The 24,715-nt window shown below is 42.4% G+C and overlaps 1 protein-coding gene across 3 annotated transcripts in view; it reads right to left on the bottom strand.

Moving 5' to 3' along the window:
* Positions 1–250: 250 nt before the first annotated feature.
* tbc1d4 (TBC1 domain family, member 4) overlaps positions 251–24,715 on the bottom strand; it is a 151,752-nt gene continuing 127,287 nt past the window's right edge. For all 3 annotated transcript variants that reach the window (XM_024388629.2, XM_024388630.2, XM_042306887.1), the window contains 4 exons: positions 22,777–22,936; positions 11,091–11,260; positions 10,117–10,293; positions 251–2,520 (listed from right to left, as the gene is read on the bottom strand). In XM_024388629.2, the coding sequence (XP_024244397.1) occupies positions 2,281–2,520; positions 10,117–10,293; positions 11,091–11,260; positions 22,777–22,936 (747 nt within the window). In that variant the 3' untranslated portion in view covers positions 251–2,280. The remainder of the gene's footprint in view (positions 2,521–10,116; positions 10,294–11,090; positions 11,261–22,776; positions 22,937–24,715) is intronic.

The following is a 24,715-nucleotide window of genomic DNA, read 5'->3' as shown; positions in this document are numbered from 1 at the left end:
TTTATTATTTTTGACTTTATTTAGTAAATATTTTTTAACTCTATTTCTTAAACTCCGTTGTTGGTTATGGGCTCGTAAGTAAGCATTTCACGGTAAGGTCAACACCTGTTGCATTTGGCGCATGTGACAAATAATATTATATTTGATTAATGCAGATATACGTATTATGGACATTTTCTGAAATTACAATGCAGTTAAAAAAATTATTTACCATTATTTTAAGTGAAAGAAACCACTCGAGACAAGTGAATAGAAAAAGGCAGTGAAGGTGTGATTTATTGAAGTACACGTGACATTTTTCTTTGTGAGGCCTCATTTCAACAAAAACAGGCAGTCAACATTAATTCAACACAATCGGCGTTATTCCATAGTAGTGATTGAACAATGTGATGATGTTGGCTTCCTACACAGACGCAAAAGAAAGCAAACACTCAAGCCAGCCATTAGGGCTTCCCTTATATCACCCTCAATCATGGTCATAAGCTTATCTCCGATTCAGGGTAGATAAAGAAGACTGCATTCATGCTTTGATTTGGCACTTATGAGTTAACACAAGAATATGACTTTAATCTAGTTCATTCTCTGATGATCAATGATGATTGGCCAGCCTATATTTCCAATGGAGCATCTTTGAAAGACATGAATCTCTAGATAGCAAAAGGACGGTTGTCTTTGTATGACCCAGAACTAGATGTCTTTTTAGCTTGTTTAACATGAAAACACAAAGCATTGAAACACATGAAAACACAGAACATTTTAAAACAATTAAACACGGACAGTGTTGAAAAACAGCGCTGAAATTCATCATTTGATGAAATAGAAGAATAAAAACACTTGCATGAATTATAATACACTTCTGGTTGCTAACCATTTAGCAACGAAAGCATTAAAACCTCTTTGGGTCCAAAGGCAGTACAGGAGAGAGTACATTAAGGCAAATAACAATGCAACCACAACCACCCTAAGAAAAGCACTGATATGAAAAAGAAATGAGCGTTACACAAGCAATTTCCACAACGACGACTCGGTGGAATAAGTGAAGCCTGTGTCATACAGATGTAATATCTTCATTTGACCACCTCTGTTGTCGCAGGGATTTTCCTGCACATCAGGAAATGCGAATTGTAATTGTGTTTCTTAAATGGATTTACTTGATTTATCTTAAATAAAAACGTATCAATTAATTTATATTTCTTGTGGGATATGCTGCTTAATTTGAAGTAGCTATAGAAAAACATCACCTTTCAGTTCTGTGTGTGTTGACTGGTTGTGAAAGGGTGGTGGTAAACCATCACCTCGATGGTTACAGGCTAGTTGATGACGTCGGATAGGCTTCGTCAACCTTAAACGTGTGTGGATCGGCTGCAGTAGCCTAATTCAAAGTCATTTCACATGGAGTGCTGTTCGTATTCGTGTCAACTCTGTGAAACATAACTGTTCCTACATTGTGCACGATTGACAGATTGACAATCAAAAATAAAACATTCTTTCAACATTTCAGAAAGCAAATAATAGAAATCATCCATATTACAAAGACCCAAATATGCTACATGTCCACTTGGTCAACTTTCAGTAATTGCTTTCGGTTCACAATACAAAAAAGTGAACAGTGTAACACCGTTTGCAACATTCAACATTCAACTTTTTAAGATAAACATATTTTTTTTAGCTGCAGGCAGGTCAGCGCTTAACAGTCGATATCAGACTAGAGCTTATTTAATTATTCTTTTGACTTTTTCTCTTTTCAATCAGAATCATTGGAGAACATGACTCAGATGTGAAGGTGGGATAAAACAGTATGAAGGAAGAGAGAAAGTCCTGGAGACAGTGTGTGTGTGTGTGTACACTGTCCTGGAACAAAATGAAAAAGTGTCTGTCCATGATGTCAGCTGTTTGTGGTGTGTGAGCAGTGACATTCAACTCAGTCTGTTCTCCAGCCTAACAGAGAGACTGTGAACCTTCTCTATACTCTTCTTATTTCCTGTGTGCGCGCACACAGGCACACACAGCACATTCAAACCAGACCACATTGCCATACTGTCAGTGTCTGTCTGTCGAAATGGCGACATCACATAGGAACTACACCACCCGTCTTAAAACGACAACACATATAGTATGGCTAAACAGTTTCACAAATGTTAATATTCCCAATAAAGTTTGGTTTTCAAATTCAGAAATTCTATCCATCCATCATCAGAGTCCTCTCTCTATGTCAGTAATATTCATCTACCTGTCCATTCTCCAGTCTCTCCCTCACCTTTGCCTTCCACTCTTCCCCCATTAGGGCTTCTTGGCGGTGGGCTTGGCCTTGCCGTTTGGCCCCTGAGCAGGCTTGACCATGTGGGTCATCTCCACGTCAGCCAGGGCGTCCGGGGGCAGGCAGGAGCGCATGCGCTCAATAGTCTTCTGGTAGGACTGGCGCTCCTGCTCCAGCGAGCGAATCATGTGCTTCATCTTGGACTCACGTGACAGGAAGTTCTCCACAGTGGCCTCCAGGCTTTGGATCTTCTGACGTGCCGCCTTGGTGAAAGAAGAGGAGAATGGATGATTTTAGACAATTAACACATGGGATAGGTGCATAGAGGGTAGTGATTGGGGAATAAATCAATAGTTATAGCGATATTACTTTGGATTACATTATATTGATACTTTGGGCTCTATTTTAACAAACCTAACGCAATGGTAAATCTTAGAGCTGGCGCTAGCTGGCGGTAGCACAGCAACTCACTGCCTTCCTGAAGACAAACAATGTATACGCTTCAGTCTGGTTTTAGACCCCATCATAGCAGACTGCACTCGTGAAGGTGGTAAATTACCTTTTAATGGTGTCAGACCAAGTCTCTGCATCTGTCCTCGTGCTCCTAGACCTTAGTGCAACTTTTTATACCATCGATCACCACATTCTTTTGGTGAAAAGAAACATGGTGAAGCCCCCAAATTGCCCTCCCTGGAAGCCTGTGTTTCAGACATAAGGAAGTGGATGGTGACAAATGTTTTACTTTAAATCTCGGACATAACAGAGATGCTCGTTCTAGGTCCCAGGAAACAAAGGGATCTTCTGTTGGATCTGACAATTAATCTTGATGATTGTATAGTCGTCTCAAATAAAACTGAAGGACCTCGGCGTTACTCTGGACCCTGATCTCTCTTTTGACGAACATATCAAGACTGTTTCAAGGACCGCTTTTTTCCATCTGCGTAACATTGCAAAAATCAGAAACTTTCTGTACAAAAATGATGCCGAAAAATTCATACATGCTTTTGTCACTTCTAGATTAGACTACTGCAATGCTCTACTCTACTCTACCGGATAAAGCACTGAATAAACTTATGTTAGTGCTGAAAACAGCTGCTAGAATCTTGACTAGAACCAAAATATTTGATCATATTACTCCAGTGCTAGGCTCTCTTCACTGGCTTCCTGTTAAGGCGAGGGCTGATTTCAAGGTTTTACTGCTAACCTACAAAGCATTACATGTTCCTACCTATCTTTGCGATTTAGTCCTTCCGTACATACCTACACGTACGCTACGGTCACAAGACGCAGGCCTCCTTACTGTCCCTAGAATTTCTACGCAAATAACTGGAGGCAGGGATTTCTCCTATAGAGCTCCATTTTTATGGAATGGTCTGCCAACCCATGTGAGAGACGCAGACTCAGTCTCAACCTTTAAGACTCATCTCTTCAGTAGGTCCTATGATTGAGTGTTTTTTTAAATTTCACCTTTATTTAACCAGGGAGGCTAGTGGAGAACAAGTTCTGATTTACAACTGCGACCTGGCCAAGATAAAGCAAAGCAGTTCAACATAAACAAATGCACAGAGTTAATAACACACTGTCAATAACACATTGGGAAAAAGTATATAACAGTGTGCAAATGAGGTCAGATAAGGGAGGTCAGGCAATACATAGGCCAGGGTGGCGACTCTTTTGGATGAATAGCGTGCCCAGAGTGAACTGCCTCCTACTCTGTCCCAGATGCTAATATATGCATATTATTATTAGTATTGGATAGAAAACACTCTGAAGTTTCTGAAACTGTTTGAATGATGTCTGTGAGTATAACAGAACTCATATGGCAGGCAAAAACATGAGAAAAATACAACCAGGAAGTGGGACATTAAGTTTTGTACTTTTTCAAAGCTTGGCCTACCGAATACACAGTGTCTATGGAGTCAAGTTGCACTTCCTACGGCTTCCACTAGATCTCAACCGTCTTTAGAAACTTGAATGAGGATTATACTATAAAGGAGGGGCTCATGAGACCTTTTTGAGTCAGTGGTCTGGCAGAGAGCCTTGGTCTCATGACGGGCGCTCTCAACAGAGTTCTCTCTCGTTCCAGTGCTTTTCTTCAGACATAGGAATTCTCCGGTTGGAACATTATTGATGTTTTACAGTGGGGCAAAAAAGTATTTAGTCAGCCACCAATTGTGCAAGTTCTCCCACTTAAAAAGATGAGGCCTGTAATTTTTATCATAGGTACACTTCATCTATGACAGACAAAATGAGAAAAAAAAATCCAGAATATCACATTGTAGGATTTGTAATGAATTTATTTGCAAATTATGGTGGAAAATAAGTATTTGGTCAATAACAAAAGTTTCTCAATACTTTGTTATATACCCTTTGTTGGCAATGACAAAGGTCAAACGTTTTCTGTAAGTCTTCACAAGGTTTTCACACACTGTTGCTGGTATTTTGGCCCATTCCTCCATGCAGATCTCCTCTAGAGCAGTGATGTTTTGGGGCTGTGGCTGGGCAACACGGACTTTCAACTCCCTCCAAAGATTTTCTATGGGGTTGAGATCTGGAGACTGGCTAGGCCACTCCAGGACCTTGAAATGCTTCTTACAAAGCCACTCCTTCGTTGCCCGGGCGGTGTGTTTGGGATCATTGTCATGCTGAAAGACCCAGCCACGTTTCATCTTCAATGCCCTTGCTGATGGGAGGTTTTCACTCAAAATCTCACGATACATGGCCCCATTCATTCTTTCCTTTACACGGATCAGTCGTCCTGGTCCCTTTGCAGAAAAACAGCCCCAAAGCATGATGTTTCCACCCCCATGCTTCACAGTAGGTATGGTGTTCTTTGGATGCAACTCAGCATTCTTTGTCCTCCAAACACGACGAGTTGGGTTTTTACCAAAAAGTTATATTTTGGTTTCATCTGACCATATGACATTCTACCAATCTTCTTCTGGATCATCCAAATGCTCTCTAGCAATCTTCAGACGGGCCTGGACATGTACTGGCTTAAGCAGGGGGACACGTCTGGCACTGCAGGATTTGAGTCCCTGGCGGCGTAGTGTGTTACTGATGGTAGGCTTTGTTACTTTGGTCCCAGCTCTCTGCAGGTCATTCACTAGGGCCCCCCGTGTGGTTCTGGGATTTTTGCTCACCGTTCTTGTGATCATTTTGACCCCACGGGGTGAGATCTTGCGTGGAGCCCCAGATCGAGGGAGATTATCAGTGGTCTTGTCTGTCTTCCATTTCCTAATAATTGCTCCCACAGTTGATTTCTTCAAACCAAGCTGCTTACCTATTGCAGATTCAGTCTTCCCAGCCTGGTGCAGGTCTACAATTTTGTTTATGGTGTCCTTTGACAGCTCTTTGGTCTTGGCCATAGTGGAGTTTGGAGTGTGACTGAGGTTGTGGACTGGTGTCTTTTATACTGATAACAAGTTCAAACAGGTGCCATTAATACAGGTAACGAGTGGAGGACAGAGGAGCCTCTTAACATGCATGAAACCAAGGTTGTTACGGTTACTGAAGTCAACAAATGAGAGGGCCTGGGGGATGGGAGTAGAGCTAGGCACTGCAGGACCTGGATTAACCGCCACATCACCAGAGTAGCAGAGGAGGAGTAGGATAAGGGTACAAGAACTGGTCGTCTAGTACATTTGGAACAGAGAGTAAAAGGAGCAGGTTTCTGGGCGCGGTAGAATAGATTCAACCCTTAATGTACAGACAAAGGTATGGTAGGATGTGAATACAGTGGAGGTAAACCTAGGCATTGAGTGACGATGAGAGAGGTATTGTCTCTAGAGGCATCAATTAAGCCAGGTGAGGCTACCGCATGTGTGGGGGGTGAAATACAGTGAAATAAGACAATAATCACTAACCAAAACAGCAATGGACAGGGCATATTGACATTAGGGAGAGGCATGCGTAGCCGAGTGATCATAGGGTCCAGTGAGTAGCTGGGTGGGCCACGGCGATTCAGACAGCTAGCGGGCAGAGGCTAGCAGAAGGGCCTTTGAGGGACGTCGCGACGGAAGAAGTCTGTTGTAGCCCCCTCGTGTGGTTACGTCTGTAGACCAGTCGTGATGGATCAGCAGAGGGCCGTGTAGTAAAAGGGTCCAGACCAATTGGCAAAATAGGTATAGTAGCCCAAGAAATTGGCTGATGGACCTCTTCTGCTTACAGCCTGGTATGCTCTAGACAGCTAGCAGGCCGCGGCTAGCAGATGGACATTCAGGGGACGTCACGACAGAGGAGCATGTTGAAAAAAAAACCTTGGTTGGATTACACCAGTAGTCCAGTCATGATGGATCGGCGGAGATCCGTATTGGCAATAAAAGGGGTCCAGGACAATTGGCAAAATAGGTATTGTAGCCCAAGGAGTGACTGATGGACCTCTTCAGCTAGCCGGGAGATGGGCCTAGCATAGGCTAGCTCCAGGCTAATTGGTGCATGCTTCGGGACAGAGACGTTAGCCAGGAGAAGCCAATCGGATAGCAGCTAATTAGCTGCGATGATCCAGGTGAAGAGGTTCAGAGCCCTTGCTTCTCTACCTGTCCGGTTACCCTCTCTCCATTGGGATTCTCTGCCTCTAACCCTATTACGGGGGCTGCTTCACCGGTGCTCTTCCATGCCGTCCCTAAGAGGGGTGCGTCAATTTAGTGGGTTGAGTCACTGATATGATCTTCCTGTCCGGGTTGGCGCCCCCCTCGGGTTCGTGCCGTTGGGGAGATCTTCATGGGCTATACTCGGACTTGTCTCAGGGTAGTAAGTTGGTGGTTGAAGATATCCCTCTAGTGGTGTGGGGGCTGTGCTTTGGCAAAGTGGGTGAGGTCATATCCTGCCTGTTTGGCCCTGTCTGGGGATATCGTTAGGATGGAGCCACAATGTCTCCCGACCCCTCCTTTCTCAGCCCCCAGTATTTATGCTGCAATAGTCCACCTGGTAGCATTGCTGCTCCAGTTTCAACTGCTCTGCCTGCGGCTATGAAACCCTGACCTGTTCACCGGATGTGCTACCTTGTCCCAGACCTGCTGTTTTCGACTCTCTCTCTACTGCACCTGCTGTCTCTAACTCTGAATTATCGGCTATGAAAAGCCAACTGACATTACTCCTGAGGTGCTGAGCTATTGCACCATCTACAACCACTATGATCATTATTATCTGACCCTGCCGGTCATCTGTGAACGTTTGAACATCTTGGCCATGTAGTGTTGAAGTCGGAAGTTTACATACATCTTAGCCAAATACATTTAAACTTAGTTTATCACAATTCCTGACATTAAATCCTAGTAAATATTCCCTGTTTTAGGTCAGGTAGGATCACCACTTTATTTTAAGAATGTGAAATGTCAGAATAATAGTAGAGAGAATGATTTATTTCAGCTTTTATTTCTTTCATCACATTCCCAGTGGGTCAGAAGTTTACAAACACTCAATTAGTATTTGGTAGCATTGCCTTTAAATTGTTTAACTTGGGTCAAACGTTTCGGGTAGCCTTCCACAATCTTCCCACAATAAGTTGAGTGAATTCTGGTCCATTCCTCCTGACAGAGCTGGTGTAACTGAGTTAGGTTTGTAGGCCTCCTTGCCCGCACACACTTTTTCAGTTCTGCCCACAAATGTTCTATAGGATTGAGGTCAGGGCTTTGTGATGGCCACTCCAATACATTGACATTGTTGTCCTTAAGCCATTTTGCCAGTATGTTTGGGGTCATTGTCCATTTGGAAGACCCATTTGCTTTAACTTCCTGACTGATGTCTTGAGATGTTGCTTCAATATATCCGCATAATTTTACTTCCTCATGATGCCATCTATTTTGTGAAGTGCACCATGACCTCCTGCAGCTAAGCACCCCCACAACATGATGCTGCCACCCCCGTGCTTCACAGTTGGGATGGTGTTCTTCGGCTTGCAAGCCTCCCCCGTTTTCCACAAAACGTAACGATGGTCTTTATGGCCAAACATTTCCATTTTTGTTTGATCAGACCAGAGGACATTTCTCCAAAAAGTATGATCTTTGTCCCCATCTGCAGTTGCAAACCGTAATCGGGCTTTTTTATGGCGGTTTTGGAGCAGTGGCTTCTTCCTTGCTGGGCGGCCTTTCAGGTTAGGTTGATATAGGACTCGTTTTACTGTGGATATAGATACTTTTGTACCCGTTTCCTCCAGCATCGTCACATGGTCCTTTGCTGTTGTTCTGGGATTGATTTGCACTTTTCGCACCAAAGTAGGTTCATCTCTAGGAGACAGAATGCGTCTCCTTCCTGAGTGGGATATGATTGCTGCATGGTCCCATGGTGTTTGTAATTGCGAACAATTGTTTGTACAGATGAACATGGGAACTTCAGGCATTTGGAAATTGTACCCAAGGATGAACCAGACTTGTGGAGGTCTACAGTTTCTGGGGTCTTGGCTGTTTCTGGGGTCTTGGCTGATTTCTTTTGATTTCCCCATGATGTCAAGCAAAGAGGCACTGAGTTTGAAGGTAGGCCTTGAGATACATCCACAGGTACACCTCCAATTGACTAAAATTAAGTCAATTAGCCTATCAGAAGCTTCTAAAGCCATGACATTTTCTTGAATTTTCCAAGCTGTTTAAAGGCACAGCCAACTTAGTGTGTATAGACTTCTGACACACTGGAATTGTGATACAGTGAATTCTAAGTGAAATAATCTGTCTGTAAACAATTGTTGGATAAATTACTTGTGTCATGCACAAAGTAAATGTCCTAATCAACTTGCCAAAACGATAGTTTGATGACTCCAACCTAAGTGTATGTATATACATAATATATATAATCGTGAGAATCGCAATACATATCGTATTGGCACATAAGTTCCGTGATAACATTGTATTGTAAGGTCCCTGGCAATTCACAGCCCTGATACAGGGTGTGTCAAACTCGTGTCAAACTCATTGCACGGAGGGCCGAGTGTCTGCGGGGTTTCTGCGGGGTTTGTACTTGATTGATGAATTAAGGTCACTAATTACTAAGGAACTCCCCTCACATGGTTGTCTAGGTCTTAATTGAAAGTAAAAAACAAAGAGCTGTAGACACTCGGCCCTCCGTGGAATGAGTTTGACAGCCCTGATCTAGACCATGTTTTTACAAGAATATTTATATGGGACAATGTAGTAGGTAAATGATTGACTGAGTGGCTGTGTCGTGTGGGTGTGTGTGCATCTGGCATTTGTGTGCCTGTTTAAAAACACAGTAGAAACATTAAGACTTGCATGTTCTCTTGTTTCCTGTTAACATTTACTAAGGGGTTTCACTCTCCAAATATGTGTCAATCCTTAATCCCTGCCATTCCTCAGCTGTGACCTCATCTGCAGACAGACAGACAGACTATTTAATGGTATACAGTATGGATTAAAAAGGGAGAATTCCTTGGATGGAGAATTGAGACTCATTCCTTTTTATTTCTTATACTGTGTTTGGGGTTGTGCTCTGGAGACATCTACTGGCAGGCTGAAGCAGTGCATATCAACTCCAAAACGTGTTTATTTGTTTGTTCTGTGTGTACTGTATATACTGTGAGCGTAGTACCAGACAGCTTGCATACAAAGGTCAACGGAGGGACATCTTAACCCATAACACTTGACAAGATGAGCATCTCTGAGGAAGGCCTCTGACACACCGAAATGTAAGCCTGTCTGTTTGCCCCCACATTGAACCTCAAAGATCATTGCTGACATTTGAGTGCTCCTCTTTCTTCTTCTGGGATATTCATAATGTAAAGAGTAGAATAGAATAGAATCTGGGGTAAGATGGCTTTTTGGACTATATTGTGTCTTATGTACTCCTTGACTGCAAAATGAATTGCCCTGAGGAAACAAAGTTTGAATTGAATTGAGCCAGTTTCCCACCTGTAGTTTCTCCAGCAGATCCATGTTCTGTTTCTTCAGCTGGTTGTTGGTCTTCTCCAGTTTATCCAGACGGTCTGAGTCGTTTGACTGGAGCACAGCATCCACCGTCTCGTCCTGCAGCACGTGGTACTCCACCTCATACGCATGTAGCTGCTTCGAGATGTCCATGTCCAACACCTGGCAACCCACATAATTACAAAGTATATATACCTGGCAACCCAGAGTTGAAAAACATCAACTTCTGTGTCAAACACCTGGCAACCGCAAAGAGAAAGTCAAAATCGCCCACACCTGTACAGTCAGGTAATAAGTAGAAAAAACAAGTGCTGGAGTTTACTCACGACCTTTCAATAAACATTTGAACCCAGATCTGCTACTCATAAGACATAAGCACAGCCTGTGTGTATCCCATTACAAGCAAATCAAGAGCCACAAAAAGGTCTTTACAGTCCCCCTTGGGCAGGGTGTGTGTCATGTGCTCTGTTATGGATTGTCGTCATAAAATAGAGCAGGCTTGCCTCTTCCACAACCGCTCTCTATATTTATGGCCAAAGTCACTCATGTCCACAAGCACTGCGCTCATCATGAGCACTCATGGGTTTGAGCTACAAAATCAAACAGAATAGTGCTTTATTGTTCATTGTTGAAACAAAAATTAGTCTCTTTGCTCTGCCCAACCCCGAAACACACACACACACACACACACACACACACACACACACACACACACACACACACACACACACGACATCTATGGAGTTCAGGGTTAAGTGCCTTACTCAGGGGCCCCATATAATGTAGGGCCAGTTTCCCAGACCCAGATTAAACCTAGTCTTGGACTCCCAAGAGCTTTCAATGGAGAATCTCAATTTTGTGCATCCCAAGACTACATGTGTGCATCCCAAATGGCACCCTATTTACTATATACCACCAACAGTGAATGCTCACTTTTAATGTCTCCCCCCCATCTGTACCTTTGAGATGGTTTCCTCCATCTGGGTGTGGGTGAGGTTGGGAATTGTAGTTTTCAGGTAGTCCACGATGGTCTCGAAGCTATCACACTCCACTATCTCCCCTTCGTGACTGCTCAGTAGACACAGAGCCACCTTAAAGATCACTTCACTCCCCTGGGCAAATAGGATATCTATGACATTGAACACAGAGACAAGGGCTGAATGGGTGTGTGTGTGAGAGAGAGAAAACGGAGAAGGTAGGAAAAACAAGAAAACAGTTTTTCTGATTCAATGTAATTCTGATTCAATGTGAGTAAAATAGTGTGAAGGGTGTGAAACTGACTGTAAGCCACAGGTTTGTGGAAGTACAGTGGCACACCTAGGACTGTGGCGGTCATGACATTTTATCAGCCAGTGATTGTCAAACAAATAGCTGCCGGTCTCGCGGTAAATTACTGTTAATTAACATAAACACATTTAGCATCTCCTGGCTTCCACACACAGCCTACAAGCCACTGATGCAGAACTTTGGAACATCTACATTTTAAAAAGTCTAATAAATCCATTTAACATAGCCTACATCTTATCTGGCTATGTCATATCGCTTTGGGCTACACTAGTTAATTTAGCAGACAAGATTTGCTTAGAATTCCGTGGCATTATTTTATAGTATGAAGAATACAATTGAACAAAGCTGAATAAAATAGAAAGGATATTTTCTCCAAACGATTTGAGGGAGTGCACACATGGCTATTCTGTGTTGAGTGGTTAACAAAGAAACAGGTCCTCCTATATGCTTAATTTAGAGTTATTTATGCAACTTTAGTTGTGATACAAACATTGGGCTATATGTTTAGATTTTTTATACATTCTAAGGATGCAAAATTAGAAAAAAGTTGCATGAAAGGCATAAACTCTGCATTGTTTTTTTGTGCAGGCTACACACACTTCATCAGTCTCTCATTCACAATTTGACAAGCATTTGATAATGCCTAAAATTTCCCAGTGGCATCCCCTTTGTGGTCGTAATGCCCCCTAAAAAAAGGTATGCCTTTTGCGGCCAATGGTCGTTGTGCCCTTGGGCTGATAGTTATAATTCCCTTCTCCCGGCTGCGTGCTCTGAAGCACCTCTCACTCACATGGCTCGCTCAGATATCTCAATTCTTATTAGCCAATGCCCTTCACGTGATCGGGTCCTTCTTACAGGCTACAAGTGAAGACAGACACATCGGGATGCAACTGTTCGCGACCTTATCTTATTCCGAGGCGCATATTGAAGATGTTGGAAGAACTGTACACCTTTACTATTCGTCAGCCAACAAGATGAGTAGGCCTAACGAACAGCAGAGCCCCACCTGTTTAGCAAAATATATATATATAGAGTACCAGACAAACGCTTGGACACACCTACTCATTCCAAGGTTTTTGTTTATTTTTACTATTTCATACATTGTAGAATAATAGTGAAGACATCAAAACTATGAAATAACACATATGGAATCATGTAGTAGCCAAAGAAGTGTTAGACAAATCATAATATATTTTATATTTGAGATTCTTCAAAGTATCCACCCTTTGCGTTGATGACAGCTTTGCATGATTCCATATGTGTTATTTCATAGTTTGTTCTGACTGTTCTGACTTGATGGTCCACATGAAGCCTATAGCCTGTTTTAGAGAAATGTAATCATCGAATATTGTAAGAGCGTTCAATGTCTGCTTATGTGCCCCCTTTATTTATCCTACAGTTCTGACTTGGTGTACAGGGAGAATACTGTAAGAACAGCCCATGTTCTGAATTCTGTCTGAACAAATAGTTATATTGAGTGTGTCCGTCCTAGCTCATTGTCTTAATCAAAATTACCGATTGCCTTTCATCTGCCCGTCGTTCTCTTATGCCTTTGTACATCTCAATTGTCAGTAGAAACCACATTTGTTTAAGCAAGTCGGCCATATCAGCTATGTTTTTTTTAAATGGCAGTAAATGAGGCTGAATGAACAGTGTCGCTGTCAGACAAGGCTCCGCTGATAACCAGGTGTAGCAGTGGTAAAGATACACTCCATGGTGCTGAAAAGAAAGCTCTGCTGTTGGGACAGCTTCTGTAGGTCCTAACAGTTTGTGGGCACCATTTGTTACTGTTATAGCACAATGAATGTATCGTTTAGTGTTGTGCTATGCAATGGCTTTGCTGGCATGCATCATAAATAGATATTTTTTGTTTGCCCCACCAAGATTTACATGATAAAATCACTTCAGTATCCCCATTAGTACAAAAGTTGACCTATTCTATTCTGTGTGAGATAGAAATATTACAAAAATAGTCTGGGACGCGATAGATCCCAAATGAATACAACAACTACTTTTTTGATAGCAATGTGACTGGCACAACAGATCAGAACGTTTAGCTTAAAATGTTAATAAACTATTGGGCAATTTTTTCACATAAGCCCAGCAATGCGCACACTGCAGTAAGCTATAAGTGTGAATGTTCCAAAATGCAACCAATTAATCAGGAAAACACCCTTCTCAAAAGTGACCACAAATGCGATAATGCATGTAATGCTCTTATTATAAAGGTATATTTTTATGGTGAAAATAATCTTCCACAATCTTAAAACTCACACGCTGCATATGCCAATTATGCTCTTTACCGGTTGTAAAGTGGATTAATGTGCTTAATTCTATGAAGTTATTTGGCCACTATAATAAGATTGAGATTCTTCAAAGTATCCATCCTCTGCTTTGATGACAGCTTTGCATGATTCCATATACATATGTGCCACAACTTGCAGACTTGTTTACGTTGCTGTGCATTTTGTTGCCAACCTTACTTTGCTACCTGACAACTTTACGGTTTTTACTCTTTAATTACGGTTTATATTTTAGTTTTTTTTCATTCAACTTTTTCACTCCGGACGCTTTATCTGGACGTGGTTCGTCAGGACCTCCAACAGCCGAAGCTAAGTAGTAACATTAACATGATGCATAATATACAGGAGAACGATCGCCTTACTGCGAGGATAGCTGTGCTGCAAGCCCAGCTTCAGATGCAATCGTTAGGCAAGGGTAATTTCAGTGTAGAAAGGATGAAACAGCGTCTGTGCCACCAGTAAGTACAGATAGTAACGTTAGTATAAATCCCTCGCACGGTCCCCGCAGCCGGACAACTTTCTCATGGTTTCTGGAAGGAAATGCTGTAGGAATGCTCAACCGGTGTCGCTCATTCAGCCGACAGAAACGTTCAACCGGTTCTCCCCATTAAGCAGCGAGTTGGAGTCTGAGGCCGAGCCTTCTCTGGGCTCTACTCCTCCCATTACGGTGTCTGAGACGCCGAAGCTTCCCACCATTAGCTCTGACAAATTGAAAACCCTAGTCATTGGCGACTCCATTACCCGCAGTATTTGACTTAAAACTAATCATCCAGCGATCATACACTGTTTACCAGGGGGCAGGGCTACCGACGTTAAGGCTAATCTGAAGATGGTGCTGGCTAAAGCTAAAACTGGTGAGTGTAGAGAGTATAGAGATATTGTTATCCACGTCGGCACCAACGATGTTAGGATGAAACAGTCAGAGGTCACCACGCGCAACATAGCTTCAGCGTGTAAATCAGCTACAAAAGATGTGTCGGCATCGAGTAATTGTCTCTGGCCCCCTTCCCAGTTAGGGGGAGTGATGAGCTCTATAGCAGAGTCTCACAACTCCATCGCTGGTTGAAAATTGTTTTCTGCCCCTCCCAAAAGATGGAATTTGTAGATAATTGGGACTCACCCACAAACAGGACCAAGCCTGACCTGCTGAGGAGTGATGGACTCCATCCTAGCTGGAGGGGTGCTCTCATCTTATCTACAGTGCCTTGCGAAAGTATTCGGCCCCCTTGAACTTTGCGACCTTTTGCCACATTTCAGGCTTCAAACATAAAGATATAAAACTGTATTTTTTTTGTGAAGAATCAACAAGTGGGACACAATCATGAAGTGGAACGACATTTATTGGATATTTCAAACTTTTTTAACAAATCAAAAACTGAAAAATTGGGCGTGTAAAATTATTCAGCCCCCTTAAGTTAATACTTTGTAGCGCCACCTTTTGCTGCGATTACAGCTGTAAGTCGCTTGGGGTATGTCTCTATCAGTTTTGCACATCGAGAGACTGACATTTTTTCCCATTCCTCCTTGCAAAACAGCTCGAGCTCAGTGAGGTTGGATGGAGAGCATTTGTGAACAGCAGTTTTCAGTTCTTTCCACAGATTCTCGATTAGATTCAGGTCTGGACTTTGACTTGGCCATTCTAACACCTGGATATGTTTATTTTTGAACCATTCCATTGTAGATTTTGCTTTATGTTTTGGATCATTGTCTTGTAGGAAGACAAATCTCCGTCCCAGTCTCAGGTCTTTTGCAGACTCCATCAGGTTTTCTTCCAGAATGGTCCTGTATTTGGCTCCATCCATCTTCCCATCAATTTTAACCATCTTCCCTGTCCCTGCTGAAGAAAAGCAGGCCCAAACCATGATGCTGCCACCACCATGTTTGACAGTGGGGATGGTGAGTTCAGGGTGATGAGCTGTGTTGCTTTTACGCTAAACATAACGTTTTGCATTGTTGCCAAAAAGTTTAATTTTGGTTTCATCTGACCAGAGCACCTTCTTCCACATGTTTGATGTGTCACCCAGGTGGCTTATGGCAAACTTTAAACGACACTTTTTATGGATATCTTTAAGAAATGGCTTTCTTCTTGCCACTCTTCCATAAAGGCCAGATTTGTGCAATATACGACTGATTGTTGTCCTATGGACAGAGTCTCCCACCTCAGCTGTAGATCTCTGCAGTTCATCCAGAGTGATCATGGGCCTCTTGGCTGCATCTCTGATCAGTCTTCTCCTTGTATGAGCTGAAAGTTTAGAAGGACGGCCAGGTCTTGGTAGATTTGCAGTGGTCTGATACTCCTTCCATTTCAATATTATCGCTTGCACAGTGCTCCTTGGGATGTTTAAAGCTTGGGAAATCTTTTTGTATCCAAATCCGGCTTTAAACTTCTTCACAACAGTATCTCGGACCTGCCTGGTGTGTTTCTTGTTCTTCATGATGCTCTCTGCGCTTTTAACGGACCTCTGAGACTATCACAGTGCAGGTGCATTTATACGGAGACTTGATTACACACAGGTGGATTGTATTTATCATCATTAGTCATTTAGGTCAACATTGGATCATTCAGAGATCCTCACTGAACTTCTGGAGAGAGTTTGCTGCACTGAAAGTAAAGGATTTGTTAAAAAAGTTTGAAATATCCAATAAATGTCATTCCACTTCATGATTGTGTCCCACTTGTTGTTGATTCTTCACAAAAAAATACAGTTTTATATCTTTTTGTTTGAAGCCTGAAATGTGGCAAAAGGTCGCAAAGTTCAAGGGGGCCGAATACTTTCGCAAGGCACTGTACCAACAAAGACAGGGTTCTAACTCCTCCAGCTCCACAATGAAATAGGGTGCAGGCCAGGCAGCAGGCTGTTATCCAGCCTGCCAGCTTAGTGGAGTCTGCCACTAGCACAGTCAGTGTAGTCAGCTCAGCTATCCCCATTGAGACCGTGTCTGTGCTTCGACCTGGGTTGGGCAAAACTAAACATGGCGGTGTTTGCCTTAGCAATCTCACTAGGATTAAGACCTCCTCCATTCCTGTCATTATTGAAAGAGATCGTGATACCTCACATCTCAAAATAGAGCTACTTCATGTTAGATCCCTTACTTCAAAGGCAATTATAGTCCATGAACATTAGTTCATTGACTATAATCACTGATCATAATCTTGATGTGATTGGCCTGACTGAAACATGGCTTAAGCCTGATGAATTTACTTTGTTAAATGAGGCCTCACCCCCTGGTTACACTAGTGACCATATCCCCCGTGCATCCCGCAAAGGCGGAGGTGTTGCTAACATTTACGATAGCAAATTTCAATTTACAAAAAATAAAATGAAGTTTTCATCTTTTGAGCTTCTAGTCATGAAATCTATGCAGCCTACTCAATCACTTTTTATAGGTACTGTTTACAGGCCTCCCGAGCCATATACAGTGTTCCTCATTGAGTTACCTGAATTCCTATCAGACCTTGTAGTCATAGCAGATTATATTCTAATTTTTGGTGACGTTAATATTCACATGGAAAAGTCCACAGACCCACTCCAAAAGGCTTTCGGAGCCATCATCGACTCAGTGGGTTTTGTCCAACATGTCTCTGGACCTACTCACTGTCACAGTCATACTCTAGACCTAGTTTTGTCCCATGGAATAAATGTTATGGATCTTAATGTTTTTCCTCATAATCCTGGACTATCGGACCACTATTTTATTACGTTTGCAATTGCAACAAATATTCTGCTCAGACCTCAACCCAGGAGCATCTAAAGTCGTGCTATAAATTCACAGACAACACAAAGATTCCTTGATGCCCTTCCAGACTCCCTCTGTCTACCCAAGGACGTCAGAGGACAAAAATCCGTTAACCACCTAACTGAGGAACTCAATTTAACCTTGCGCAATACCCTAGATGCAGGTGCACCCCTAAAAACTAAAAACATTTCTCATAAGAAACTAGCTCCCTGGTATACAGAAAATACCCGAGCTCTGAAGCAAGCTTCCAGAAAATTGGAACGGAAATGGCGCCACAGCAAACTGGAAGTCTTCGACTAGCTTGGAAAGACCGTGCAGTATCGAAGATCCCTTACTGCTGCTCGATCATCCTATTTTTCCAACTTAATTGAGAAAAATAAGAACAATCCGAAATTTCTTTTTGATACCGTCGCAAAGCTAACTAAAAAGCAGCATTCCCCAAGAGAGGATGGCTTTCACTTCAGCAGTAATAAATTAATGAACTTCTTTGAGGAAAAGATCATGATTATTAGAAAGCAAATTACGGACTCCTCTTTAAATCTGCGTATTCCTTCAAAGCTCAGTTGTCCTGAGTCTGCACAACTCTGCCAGGACCTAGGATCAAGAGAGACACTCAAGTGTTTTAGTACTATATCTCTTGATACAAGGATGAAAATAATCATGGCCTCTAAACCGTCAAGCTGCATACTGGACCCTATTCCAACTAAACTACAGAAAAAGATGCTTCCTGTGCTTGGCCCTCCTATGTTGAACATAATAAACGGCTCTCTATCCAACGGTTGTGTACCAAACTCACTAAAAGTGGCAGTAATAAAGCCTCTCTTGAAAAAGCCAAACCTTGACCCAGAAAATATAAGAATATATTCCATTCCATTCCTCTCAAAATGTTTAGAAAAGGCTGTTGCGCAGCAACTCACTGCCTTCCTGAAGACAAACAATGTATATGAAATGCTTCAGACTGGTTTTAGACCCCATCATAGCACTGAGACTGCACTTGTGAAGGTGGTAAATGACCTTTTAATGGCATCAGACCGAGGCATTGCATCTGTCCTCGTGCTCCTAGACCTTAGTGCTGCTTTTAATACCATCGATCACCACATTCTTTTGGAGAGTTTGGAAATTGGTCTACACGGACAAGTTCTGGCCTGGTTTAGATCTTATCTGTCGGAAAGATATCAGTTTGTCTCTGTGAATGGTTTGTTTCTGTGAATGGTCTGACAAATCAACTGTACATTTCGGTGTTCCTCAAGGTTCCGTTTTAGGACCACTATTGTTTTCACTATATATTTTACCTCTTGGGGATGTCATTCGAAAACATAATGTTAACTTTCACTGCTATGCGGATGACACACAGCTGTGCATTTCAATGAAACATGGTGAAGCCCCAAAATTGCCCTCGCTAGAAGCCTGTGTTTCAGACATAAGTAAGTGGATGGCTGCAAACGTTCTACTTTTAAACTCGGACAAAACAGAGATGCTTGTTCTAGGTCCCGAGAAACAAAGAGATCTTCTGTTGAATCTGACTATTAATCTTAATGGTTGTACAGTCATCTCAAATAAAACTGTGAAGGACCTCTGCGTTACTTTGGACCCTGATCTCTCTTTTGACGAATATATCAAGACGGTTTCAAGGACAGCTTTTTTCCATCTACGTAACATTGCAAAAATCTGAAACTTTGTCCACAAATGATGCAGAAAAATTAAGCCATGCTGTTGTTACTTCTAGCTTAGACTACTGCAATGCTCTACTTTCCGGCTACCCGGATAAAACACTAAATAAAATTCAGTTAGTGCTAAATACGTCTGCTAGAATCCTGACTAGAACCCCTAAATTTGATCATATTACTCCAGTGCTAGCCTCCCTACACTGGCTTCCTGTCAAGGCAAGGGCTGATTTCAAGGTTTTACTGCTAACCTACAAAGCATTACATGGGCTTGCTCCTACCTATCTCTCTGATTTGGTCCTGCCGTACATACCTACACGTACGCTACGGTCACAAGACGCAGGCCTCCTAATTGTCCCTAGAATTTCTTAGCAAACAGCTGGAGGCAGGGCTTTCTCCTATAGAGCTCCATTTTATGGAATGATCTGCCTACCCATGTGAGAGACGCAAACTCGGTCTCAACCTTTAAGTCTTTACTGAAGACTATCTCTTCAGTAGGTCATATGATTGAGTGTAGTCTGGGCCCAGGAGTGTGAAAGTGAACGGAAAGGCTCTGGAGCAAAGAACCGCACTTGCTGTCTCTGCCTGGCCGGTTCCCCTCTTTCCACTGGGATTCTCTGCCTCTAACCTCATTACAGGGGCTGAGTCACTGGCTTACTGGTGCTCTTCCATGCCGTCCCTTGGAGGGGTGCGTCACTTGAGTGAGTTGAGTCACTGATGTGATCTTCCTGTCTGGGTTGGCCCCCCTTGGGTTGTGCCGTGGCGGAGATCTTTTTGGGCTATACTCGGCCTTGTCTCAGGATGGTAAGTTGGTGGTTGAAGATACCCCTCTCGTGGTGTGGGGGCTGTGCTTTGGCAAAGTGGGTGGGGTTATATCCTTCCTGTTTGGCCCTGTCCGGGGGTATCATTGGATGGGGCAGCAGTGTCTCCTGACCCCTCCTGTCTCAGCCTCCAGTATTTATGCTGCAGTAGTTTATGTGTCGGGGGGGCTAGGGTCAGTTTGTTACATCTGGAGTACTTCTCCTGTCTTATCCGGTGTCTTGTGGGAATTTAAGTATGCTCTAATTCTCTCTCTCTTTCTTTCTTTCTTTCTCTCGGAGGACCTGAGCCCTAGGACCATGCCTCAGGACTACCTGGCATGATGACTCCTTACTGTCCCCAGTCCACCTGGCCAAGCTGCTGCTCCAGTTTCAAGTGTTCTGCCTGTGATTATTATTTGACCATGCTGGTCATTTATGAACATTTGAACATCTTGGCCATGTTCTGTTATAATCTCCACCCGGCACAGCCAGAACAGGACTGGCCACCCCTCACAGCCTGGTTCCTATCTAGGTTTCTTCCTAGGTTTTGTACTTTCTAGGGAGTTTTTCCTAGCCACCGTGCTTCTACACCTGCATTGCTTACTGTTTGGGGTTTTAGGCTGGGTTTCTGTACAGCACTTTGAGATATCAGCTGATGTACAAAGGGCTATATAAATAAATGATTTTTAGTTGTGATACAAACCTTATCAAAACATTTAGGCTAGGCTACATGAGGTGTGCGACTGTGATATAAAGTCAACAAAAAAAGAAGGCATTCGCTGTTTCTTGCCTAGTTGTGCTTCATTCATTGATAATATATAATTCACATGTGACAGGCTAATATGGTCACCCACTAGACTTTCTTCATTTAATCTTGTCTTGACATGTACTAAATAATATGTGTGAAATTTGTTTTGATTTAAAATGGACCATTATCATCCACCTGTATAGAAAGTGCATTCGGAAAGTATTCAGACCCCTTGACTTTTTCCACATTTTGTTAGGTTACAGCCTTATCAATCTACACACAATACCCCTTAATGACAAAACGAAAACAGGTTTATAAAAATGTTTGCAAGTTTATTACAAATAAAAAACAGAAATACCTTAGTTATTTGAGTATTCAGACCCTTTGCTATGAGACTTGAAATTGAGCATCCTGTTTCCATTGATCATCCTTGAAATGTTTATACAACATGATTGGAATCCACCTGTGGTAAATTCAACTGATTGGTAAGGCACACACCTGTTGATATAAGGTCCCACAGTTGACAGAGAAACCAAGCCATGAGGTCGAAGGAATTGTATGTAGAGCTTTGAGACAGGATTGTGTCAAGGCACAGATCTGGGGAATGGTAACAACAAATTGCTGCAGCATTGAAGGTCCCCAAGAACACAGTGGCCTCCATCGTTCTTCAGTTTTCAAGTTTGGAACCGCCAAGACTCTTCCTAGAGCTGGCCGCCCGGCCGAACTGAGCAATCGGGGGAGAAGGGCCTAGGTTAGAAGGGTGTCCAAGAACCAGATAGTCACTTTGACAGAGCTCCAGAGTTCCTCTGTGGAGAAAGACAACCATCTCTGCAGCACTCAACCAATCAGCCCTTTATGGTATGGCCAGATGGAAACCACTCCTCAGTAAAGGTACAGACCACTTGAATTTGCCAAAAGGCACCTAAAGGACTCTCAGACCGTGAGAAACAAGATTTTCCTTTTTGATGAAACCATGATTGAACTCCTTGGCCTGAATGCCAAGTGTCACGTCTGGAGGAAACCTCCAGAGTGCTCAGTACCTCATACTGGGGCGAAGTTTCACCTTCCAACAGGACAACGACCCTAAGCACACAGCCAAGATAACGCAGGAGTGACTGAATGTCCTTGAGTGGCCCAGCCAGAGCCCAGACTTGAACCTGATCCAACATCTTTGGAGAGACCTGAAAATAGCTGTGCAGCAACATTCTCCATCCAACCTGACAGAGCTTGAGAGGATCTGCAGAGAAAAATAGGAGAAATTCCCCAAATACAGGTGTGCCAATCTTGTAGCGTCATACCCAAGAAGACTCCAGGCTGTAATCGCTGCCAAAGGTGCTTCAACAAAGTACTGAGCAAAGGCTCTGAATACTTATGTAAATGTGATTTCATAAATTTGCACAAAAAAACTGTCATTATGGTGTATTGTGTGTAGATTGATGAAAAAAATAAGATTGAATACATTTTAGAATAAGGCTGTAACCTAACAAAATATGGAAGAAGTCATGGGGTCTGAATACTTTCAGAATGCAATGTAAATAGCGAATGGAGGATCCTTTTTCCGTGATTCATTTTTATGCCAGCCAGGTAGGCTATACTCCTGTTGTAAATATAAGTAACGTTCTTAATATTAGGAAAGTTGAGAAATAAATATAGAAGACCTAGCCTATAGAAAGCTGATGGGATCTTCCAATTTTTAATAGAGGACAAAACTCTGTTTTCTCATGCAATTGCATAGCCTATAGAAATGTTGCACAACATAAGCTCTCATGAAGTGTTTGATTCGATTTTCGATTACATTTGTATTGATGTCAGAGTGATTAGAGGGACAATAGAGTGCTGAGTACCAGGCAGTTAGCAAGTTCGGTAGGCCATCAGCAGCATCAGAGCTAATTACCGTGACTAAGCGGATACGTGGAATTTGACTGCCGTCATGACTCGTGACCGCCGGTGTGGCAGTAATAAGGTTACCGTAACAGCCCTAGGCACACCTGGGACATTCAAAAATATCCCCATACAAATGTTCAGTGGCTATGTGTGACAAAGTCTGTCGAGAAAAACATCAATGAATCCGCACATACTTCCCTACTGTATAATCAGTTGCTTACCAAATATCCGTGCGACGAATCCGAGTGGGAACTGGGAGGCAAAGAGTGTGAGGAACCATGGGGCTGCGTAGAGGGTGGGGCAGATCTCGTGTTCCTCCAGGTGGCTGTACAGCTCCCTGTGGTAGTCGTGCAGCAGCCTGGACAACTGGTACATCTGAATCTGAAATATACACGCACACAGACACACGTGCACACAAAGATCAGTACATATCTGTGGTAGACATGCAGCAGATACAGCTGGAAAACAGGTACATCTTGCTATGCAGGGGCCACAATCAGATCAGACTATCAATATTTTAATTTAACCTTGATTTAACATGTAACCACGTGTCCAAAATCTGTCTTGTTTACTTACTAAAACAACATACTATTTGGAACACAGACTGTGTCCAAAATCTGTCTTGTCTACTACTTACTAATGTGTACTAATCACACTACATACCTTTTGGTAAAACATGAATGCAGTAAGCAACAAACATCAACGTACCAGGCTCATCCATACTGAGAATGCACAATTATATTATTTCCTGCCATTTGTTCCACCCCCCCTCTCCCTCCCCCTCCCCCTCCCTCCTCCCCGCAACATAAAAGCTGACAGGATTTCACTTTCAACCACATAGTATTTCAGTTCATCTTGGATGCATTTTTTATCAGGAACATGTTAGGTCATTTTCAGAGCTTTTCAAGAAAAATATGTACTGTAATTTGGACATTTTGCACGGAAAATATTGCCGGTCCCTAAACGTCTTTCCTCCAGGAGAGAAGCAGAAATGCAAGAGAAAGCTTTACTGATGTCAAGTAGATTGTTGATGATGCAGTGATCCTATCGATTTATGACATTCTGGTGAGCAAGGCTTTATTTCGTATCATACAGCATCAAGTAATGACAGAAGAGAAGCTGCATGTACTGTATCAAATTATATACAAGTTAAAGTTGCGATAAGTAACTTTTTGGGCGACCTGACCAAATTCACATAGAAATGTGAGTTATACAGTAGATCTGTCATTCTAATTCAAAGCAAGTCTAAGAAGCGCTAGATCTGTTCTATGTGCGCTAATTTTAGCTTCTTCCCGTTCTTAAGTTACATTTTTGCATCTTTTATGTTTGGTTTTGAATACCAGCTTCAAACAGCTGAAAGTACAATATTTTTGGTGATGGAAAAGATATTTCACAGAGGTTTAATGGTACAATGACTCTCTACACTAAACTTGCTTGTTTTGCCACCTAAACTGACTTTAGGCAAACTATTAGAATTTTAGCAACCAGATAGTACATCTATAACTAACAAATAGCCTACCCAATGTCAAAAATGCTAATTAGAAAAATATCTAAATTATACTTTAAAAATATTTCTGCGGCCCATGGGCAAAAGAGGAATATTTGGTTTATTAAAAATAAAAAACATACTAGGCTCATCCTTACTGAGAAGGCATCTTACAATGTGCAATAGTGCTTGTTCCCCGGCATTCGTTCATTTTGTGAATTGGTACGAGATGAAACCAAAATGAGTGTATATTTTCTCATTCCCAATCAGAGTACTATGAACACAGGTACAGTTATTTGGACATAGTCAGACATCATCTTTGAAACACACTTACAACACAGTACACACATATGATACATATATAGGATGCATACATGCAGGATCTGGCTAGATGGCTTTACATAGTTATTACTCCTGAACATCTGACTGCATAGGCCTATAGCTGACTTGATGTTAGCTTACTCCTACTCCACACAAAACAGTCAGAAAGGGTAGCTAACAAGATAAACAGCTACCAACCACGCCATCTCCTAAAAGTGGACAGACGGTCAGATACCTTACTTTCCTCACCCTGACACGGCTCATTAGAGAAGAGAATAACAGATGAAGACCAAAAATGACCCTAAAGTGACGCAAGCATGCTCCAGCCCTGACAGAATAGTCCGATAGTTGAA

Source organism: Oncorhynchus tshawytscha, linkage group LG26 (assembly GCF_018296145.1).
Source record: "Oncorhynchus tshawytscha isolate Ot180627B linkage group LG26, Otsh_v2.0, whole genome shotgun sequence".
In the NCBI taxonomy this organism is placed as follows: domain Eukaryota; kingdom Metazoa; phylum Chordata; class Actinopteri; order Salmoniformes; family Salmonidae; genus Oncorhynchus; species Oncorhynchus tshawytscha.
Note: the sequence above shows the minus strand (reverse complement) of the source record. Positions and strands in the feature narration are given on the sequence as shown.